The 6,896-nt window shown below is 66.8% G+C and overlaps 2 protein-coding genes across 3 annotated transcripts in view; both read right to left on the bottom strand.

The window, feature by feature from the left end:
• PANK4 (pantothenate kinase 4 (inactive)) overlaps window positions 1-859 on the bottom strand; it is a 15,073-nt gene extending 14,214 nt beyond the window's left edge. The window contains exon 1 of one of the 2 annotated variants that reach the window (XR_009399727.1): window positions 695-859. Coding sequence is in view for 1 of the 2 variants with exons in the window: in XM_059376919.1 (XP_059232902.1) it covers window positions 695-818 (124 nt within the window). In the remaining variant the exon portion in view is untranslated. The remainder of the gene's footprint in view (window positions 1-694) is intronic. The other variant, XM_059376919.1, reaches the window with a different exon arrangement.
• A 2,091-nt stretch (window positions 860-2,950) lies between these two features.
• HES5 (hes family bHLH transcription factor 5) lies at window positions 2,951-4,322 on the bottom strand. Its single transcript, XM_059375685.1, has 3 exons — window positions 4,245-4,322; window positions 3,998-4,163; window positions 2,951-3,914 (listed from the first exon to the last, which is right to left on the bottom strand). The coding sequence occupies exons 1-3, from the start codon at window positions 4,296-4,298 to the stop codon at window positions 3,631-3,633; spliced, it is 504 nt and encodes a 167-aa protein (XP_059231668.1). The 5' UTR covers window positions 4,299-4,322; the 3' UTR covers window positions 2,951-3,630.
• Window positions 4,323-6,896: the final 2,574 nt, after the last annotated feature.

Genomic DNA, 6,896 nt, shown 5'->3' on the forward strand with positions numbered 1-6,896 from the left:
GGGCTGGGGCTGGGGCTGGGGCAGGGGCAGGGGCAGGGGCTGGGGCTGGGGCTGGGGCTGGGGCAGGGGCTGGGGCTGGGGCTGGGGCTGGCCGGCGCAGCAAGGTGGGGCGGGGGCTGGGCGGGGCCCTGGGGCACCGCCGCGGGCCGCGCGGCACGAGGAGGCTTCTGAAGGCCGCCAGCCAGGGCCCCCGGGTCCACGTCCAGGTCCTCCGAACTCCCGCCAAATGTCAGCCGTCCGGGAGCTGAGGCGGCCGCGGGAGGGCTCGGGCTGGGCCCGGGCGGGCAGCCCTCAGAGGACTCCAGCGGCCCGAGCCTGGCCGCCGTCCACCCTCGGCGCGGCCCTAGACGGCGGGCCCCGGGCCCCTCTCGCGGCCCGCACAGGCCCCGCCCGGCGCCCGACCCTACGGAGATGGACCACCGCGGGGCTGCGGGGCCGCCCGCCTCTCTGCACCGGACTACGACCCCCGGCGTGCCCCGCTGCGGCCGCGCAGCGCCTGCCGGGAGTGGTAGTCCGGCCGCCACGGCGAGCGCGGGCGCCGGCGGGCCGCGGACTACAAGGTCCGACAGGCTGTGCGCGCCGGCGGCCCGCGCCCCGCCCTTCGTCCTTGCCACCGCCCCCGGCCCGCCGGCTCCGCCACCGGCGCCCACGCCCGCTGCGCGCCGCCCGACTCCCGGCGCCCGCCCGCGGCTACCAATGTCAATGGCGAAGCGCTTGGCGTTCTCCAGGTTGCGGAAGATCTCGTCGGGGGGCAGCGTGATGCTCTTGTCCAGGCTGTCCCCGCTGCTCCCGCTGCCGCTCGCTCCACACTCCGCCATTTTGAATGTGCCCGGCCAACCTAATCATCTATGGAGATATATGCGCATATATTTGACTGCTAAACGCCCTCCGCGCATATGTTATGCTAATGAGACGTCCGGGCCTGCCCCTCCCCGCCCGCCCCTGTGGTCCCCGCGGCTGGAGGGCCACTGGGTTCTCCTGAGCCAGAGTCCCCAAGGCCGCTGGCCCAGCACAAAACGTCTGGACTGTTGTCTTTGTTGCCCTTTCAGCGAGCTGGCCAGATGCTGACGTTCAGTGCTGTGAGCTAGTGCAGAGGAGGGCCCTGGGGCTCCAAAGACCTGCCTCTGTCCATGAGTACCGCTGTCATCAAGGCGCGTGTGACCCACCAGCCCGGCTCTCTAGGAGCGAAGGATTGTGGGCTGCGAGAGCCCCATGGAAATGGGGGTGTTGGGGACCCTGTTGTCCAGGCGCCACCAGTGCAGGGTGGATGGTGCACCTGCCTGCAGGTGGGGAGGACACTCACTCTGATGGTGAGGTCTGCAGAGAATGCAGCAGAAAGCACGGCAGCCTGCCTGGAGGAGGCTGCCTTTTGGCAAAGCGGAGAGTCTACAGGCATTTGCAGAGAACTAGCTGAAATGGTTCCTGAAGCTGGAGTGCGGGTACAGATTGTGATCGGGACGGGTTTCAGGGCCCGTCCTTGGGAAGCCTCTGATGGCTGGGAGACCCTTGAGGGATGCGTCTCCCTCAGGGGCACTAGGCGCTTTAGGAAAGAAGAAAGAAGACAGTGTTGGTGGCAGACAGAGGGTCCCTAAGGTGGCTTTGGCAACGGACTCCCAGGTGACTCTGGGCTGGTTACTTTGTGTCTCTGGACCTCAGCCTCTGTTGAACCTGTCTCCAGCCGCCTGGCAAGGCCTTTGGAGTATAGGCCTGTGGGGCCGCAGGAACTGGGAGCTCGGGTTGGGGGGGGTGGGGGGGAAGGGGCCATGGACTTCAGCCTGGGAGAAGCGGCCTTGCGAATATCTTCGAAGGGGTTGAGGGGGCTGGTGGGGGCGCCTGGAGGGGAAGAGTGCAGAGGGCCTGGTCCCAGAGGACGCAGGCCTGGAGCTTCGAGGACCCTGGGCCACGGGTGGGGGTGTGTGGGCCTGGCCAGGGGGCACACCCCACTCCCCATTCATTGACACGCCTGCTCACATGCAGGACGCCTGTGGGATGCAGGGGAAAGGTGTGGGGCAGGCGATGGGCTGGCCTGGAGAGGGTGCCTTGGATTCTGCTCCGAGTGGCCAGAAGGACTCCAGAGGGCAGTGGGGTGAGGCATGCTGAAGAGGAAGGATGGCCAGGTCTGGGCCCCACGGCCCCAATGACGTGTGAAAGACTTGGCCCCATGTCCAGCTCCTTCCTCTCCCCCCAACCTGGGTGGGTTTGTCCCTTGGGGAGCCTGCATCCTTTTAGGCTCCTGCGGACTCCACCGGTGTCCAGTACCCTGCCTAAAAATAGGTGCCCTTTTTGAGGCGAGGGATTGTCCTTGGTGACTTTGTCACCAGCCCTGCCTCTTGCAGCCCTGGTGAGCATTCGGCCTGCAGGGAGGGCGGGAGAGCCACCCGTGGACTAGCCAAGCGGCTGCTCCCAGGAGCTCTTCCGGGGGCAGGGGCCGCTGGCCGTGCTGGAAGGCCAGGGTGGAGGCGAACACCGTCTCCTGCAGTGTGGCCCAGCTGAACCCCTCTGCTGCGGGGAGGGCCCCCTGCAGGCCAGGGTCTCTGCATCGCCTTCAGCCAAATGGAGCTGGAAAGTCCCGTAGCTGTCACTAGCGCCCCCCTGCCCTGTCCCCCACCTGCAGGGAGCCAGCGAGGGGCCGTGAAGGAAGCTCCAGCATCCCTTCCGGCTGTCCATGGGCTCTGGGTTCCATGGGGCCTGCTCTTCTCCCGGCCTGCCTCCCCCCTGCTTGCTCACCTCCTGTCTTCATTCCTGCCTTCCCTCAGCCGGGACCAGCACTTCTGCCTTGTCCAGAGGGCCACTGGCAGAGACACCTCCCCCCACAGCTGGGGATCATGATGGTGCGTGGCCTCCTCCACCCCTGCAGACCGCCCCCACCACCGTGGCTGCCAAGAACCCATGTACAGCACAAGAGACAGACCCGAGGGCTGCTTGGTCAGGTTTTATTGGAAATCTGCAGAGCCAGCCCGTGGGCTCCCACGGGGACCGAGGGTTCAAATTCTGAATTCAGATCCTGCCCACACGCACCCACCCACACACAGGGACCCTTTGAGGATCATGGTGGAGACCCTCGCCCTCCCCCCAAAGCCCACTCTGAGCCCCTGCTAGACAACCGAGTGTGAACGGGGGCCTTGTGGCCGCGGCTTCGCGTGGCCCTTCCGTGCCCGTCCAGGCTGACGCTCGTTCCTATGAGGATACACCTTGAGTTCCGCCTTCACAAAAGGCAAATGTGCCCACGGCACGGCCCGCCCGCCAGGCCCCCTGGCCTGGACGCTGCAGGCCCTGAAGAAAGTCTTCTACACATGGAGGCACCGGCTGACCGAGCCCCTGACACTTACAAATATCATAGAACCCCAGGCGGTGGGGACTTCCCAGAAGTCACTTGCTGAAATGCAAACACAGAACAACCCCATGGAGTCAGACACTTGGCAGAAGGTGGGCCCTGATTGTCCTAAGTGACAAGGACTCTGCAAGCACATTCTCTTGAGAATGACCCTCCTGCTGGCCCGCCAGCCTGGAGAGAGAGCCTTCCGGAGAAGGGGGTCTGTCCAAGCCCCAGGAGGGACAGATGGATGGCCAGAGGAGCAGGCTGGCCGGCCCTCCGGTCCTCGGGGGTGGCCACCCGCCAGGCTGGCAGGGTCACCAGGGCCGCCAGAGGCCGCAGGTGGGCTGGCGTGCTGCGACGGCGGTGGCCTTGGCGGGGGTGAGCACGGGCGGGGGCGCGGTGCCCGCGGCCTTGGGTTCCTTAGTGGGCACCGTGGGCGCGGCGGGGGGTCGCTGGAAGTGGTAGAGCAGCTTCATCTGCGTGTCGCTGGCCGCGTGCAGCGTCAGGAACTGCACGGCCTCCTGCAGGCACCAGGAGTAGCCCTCGCTGTAGTCCTGGTGCAGGCTCTTGGGGCCGGCGGCGGCGGCGGCGGCGAAGGCTGCGGCGAGACGGGGCGGCGGTGACTGGGGGCGGGGCGCGGGGGGGGGCGGGGCGGGGGGCGCGGCGGGGGGCGCGGCTCACCTTTGCTGTGCTTCAGGTAGCTGACGGCCATCTCCAGGATGTCGGCCTTCTCCAGCTTGGAGTTGGGCTGGTGGCGCGCGAACTCCTGCTCCAGCAGCAGCTTCAGCTGCTCGATGCTGCTGTTGATGCGGTCGCGGCGCATCTTCTCCACCACGGGCTTGCGGAGCTGCGGGGGACACGCGCGTCAGCCGGCGGCGGGGCGCGGGGCGCGGGGCGCGGGGCGCGGGGCGGGCGGCGGCTCACTTACGCGGTTTTTCTCTTTGGGGCTGAGCAGCTCCACGGCCACGGTGCTGGGGGCCATGCCTGGCGCGGAGAGGCGGCGGGCGAGCAGGCAGTGGCGGCCGGCGGGCCGGCGGGCCCTATATAGGCGCGGCGGCGGGCAGGCGCCTGGGGCCCGGGCGCCGCGGCCGTTCCCACACTCGGCGGCCAATGGCCGGGCGGGCCGCACAAAGGCGCCGGCCCATTAGCGCACGCTAAATTGCCTGTGAATTGGCGCGGGCACAATGGGCGCTCCCCGAGGAGCAGGTGGGCCGCTCCGCACAATGTCCGGGCTGTGGGAACGCGCTCGCCCTCATTAGCATCCCGGGGCCTGATGCTGGGAGCCCCGCGCCTCAATATGCTGTCTTTTCCCAGGCCTGGGGATAGGGGGCGGGGGTGGGGGTGGGGAGCAGGAAAGAGTGGTGCCCCTCCCGGGCCCCTCTCTCCCCTCCCCTTCGCCTCTCCCGGGGTCTCCCGCCGCTGGCTGGCAGAGGCTAGGCGGGGAAAAGCTTTCCAGTGAATGAGTGGGGGGCTTCCAGAGGCTAGGGAGCCTCCCTGATGGGGACCTGCTGCACACCCCACGCCCACGCCAGGGCGGGTGGAATGGAGGAGGCTACAGTCTTCCCGTGCGCAGGTGGAAGGGGGAAGGGGGACCCACGCTTTTGGAATCAGACCTGCTGGCGGAGGTGATAAGTCGCAGGCTGTCACCTGACTTCTTCAGGGCTGGAAAACCTTCCCTGGCTTAGCCTGGGGAAGACTAGGGTAGCAGAGGGCCTGAAGTGCCCAGCATGGAGTCTGGTGCCGAGGCGCTCCCCCCAGGATCTGCTGCACCCCGTCTTCCGGGGAGCAGCCTGTCAGGCAGTGGCATCTGGGGTGTCCTGCACCAGCCGGTGCTCCTCAGGGCCTCACCCTGCCCCGTGGGGCAGGAGGTACGAGCACAGAGTCCGCAGAGCGCAGGAGAGCCCAGGGCCCCAGGGGTGTGCTTGACACACGTGTGTGGTCACCACACATACAAGACCGGGGGTGGGGGAGGCCTCTGCTGCCCGCTGGCTGCTGCCCAGCCTGGTGGGGATGTGTGGGGTTTGCTTTCCTTGGGCATTCTGCCAGCGGGTGGGGAGGAAGGGTGCCAGGTGGTAGGCATGGGGGTCAGAGCAGGACAGGCCTGGAGCCCACACGGATGCTTCATGAGCTCAGACAGCCCCCTAGGGCCTCCCTGGGAAAACTGGTAATTCTGGTGCCTGGCCAGCCAAGCCCAGGTCCCCCAGCTGCTTTGGGGACTGCCAGCCCTACCCTGGTTGTCCAGGAGCACCCCCTCTGCCCAGAGCAGTCATCTTGCTCTGATTCTCTGGAGTCCTGCAGGGACTGGGGTGGCAGAGCCGGGGCTTCCTCCCGGACGCAGGGCAGGACCCAGTCAGGTTCAATGGGCAGGCGGAACCTCTGTCCTGGGAACCGGCAGGTGGCATCAGGGCACATCAGCCAGAGTTTGAATCCAGGAACAGGTCCAGGTGTGGCTGGAAATTGAAGGGCTTTAACAAGGGTCCAGTCAGATCTCCCCCCTCCGCCGGGGTCTTGGCAGGGACCCACAGCTATGACTGGCTTGTTTGGTGGACCTGCTCCAGAAACCCCCCCCCCCCCCCCCTTACCCCCCCCCCCCCCCATACAAGGAGCCTTTGGTTTCCCAGCAATGGGCGAGGCGGGAAGCAGGCAGGATGGTGTCGCGACAGGAGTGGCTGGGAGCCAGCTCAGGGCTGCCCTGTGGGCCAGCTGGTCACCCACTGGGGTGTGTTAGGCTGGGGAGCTTCCAGAGGGGAACCTTCAGGTAACTTTGAAGGGGGAGCATAGGGAGCCCCTGTTCACCCCTCTGGTACCTTCTCCTCCTCCTCCCTCCTAACAGCCTCCTCTTGAAGGGGGCCCAGGCCCTGGGCTGGCTGTGGGAGGCGGGAGACCCTGGGCCGGGGCTCCTCTCTGAGCAGATGGGGCCCTACTACAGATGTGTGGCTCTAGTTTGATGCAAAAGGGCAGGGGACAGCTGAGGAAGCTGGGGATGGGCATGCGGAAGCCACAGGCTCTGCCGCGCAGCCTTGGGCGCTGACCACAGCCTAGGTGCGGGCGGGCAGGTCCTGCGGGCGGAGCGCGAGACCCAGGACGCTCCCTGGGGCCATTTCTCAGCCCAAATGGGACTCATGCTGGGCAGTGGGCATGTTTTGGTGTGTCCCTTGCTTGTTTATGGACTCCCTAGGGGTGGGTTGGAGTGGGAGGGAGAGGGTGGCTTTGTCACCTGTGTCTCCGTTGGCCACACCCTCAAAGCTAGGGACTCAGCACCAAGAAATTGCTTAGCGAAGGGCTTGGGGAATGCAGGGGCAGGGAGCAAGCCCCAAACCCACTCCGGCCCTGGCCACAGCTGGCTAGACACAGCTGGCGAGATACGAGCCCAAGTCCACGTGTGCCCTAAGCGTCTGGCTGCTAGACACGGGGGTCCCAGGGCCCTGACCACGAGTGAGGGAAGTCCTCAGGCCAGCCCGTCCCTCTCCCTGCCTCACTTCTATCTGCGTCAGAGGGGCATTTGGCTAGGGCTTGTGTCCTGCCCTCACCCCCATTCCCCAAGCTGGCTCTTGGTCCAAGTGAGACACGTGCAGGAGAT

This window comes from Mustela nigripes, chromosome 14, assembly GCF_022355385.1.
Source record: "Mustela nigripes isolate SB6536 chromosome 14, MUSNIG.SB6536, whole genome shotgun sequence".
NCBI classification, from domain to species: Eukaryota; Metazoa; Chordata; class Mammalia; order Carnivora; family Mustelidae; genus Mustela; species Mustela nigripes.

What these genes read in the sequence shown, in the direction of transcription:
- HES5 (XM_059375685.1), bottom strand. Translation starts at nt 4,298, where the DNA reads ATGGCCCCCAGCACCGTGGCCGTGGAGCTGCTCAGCCCCAAAGAGAAA. An exon ending in GCCCCAAAGAGAAAAACCGC is followed by an intron (nt 4,164 to 4,244) that starts GTAAGTGAGCCG and finishes TGTCCCCCGCAG; the next exon opens with CTCCGCAAGCCCGTGGTGGA. An exon ending in CTACCTGAAGCACAGCAAAG is followed by an intron (nt 3,915 to 3,997) that starts GTGAGCCGCGCC and finishes GTCTCGCCGCAG; the next exon opens with CCTTCGCCGCCGCCGCCGCC.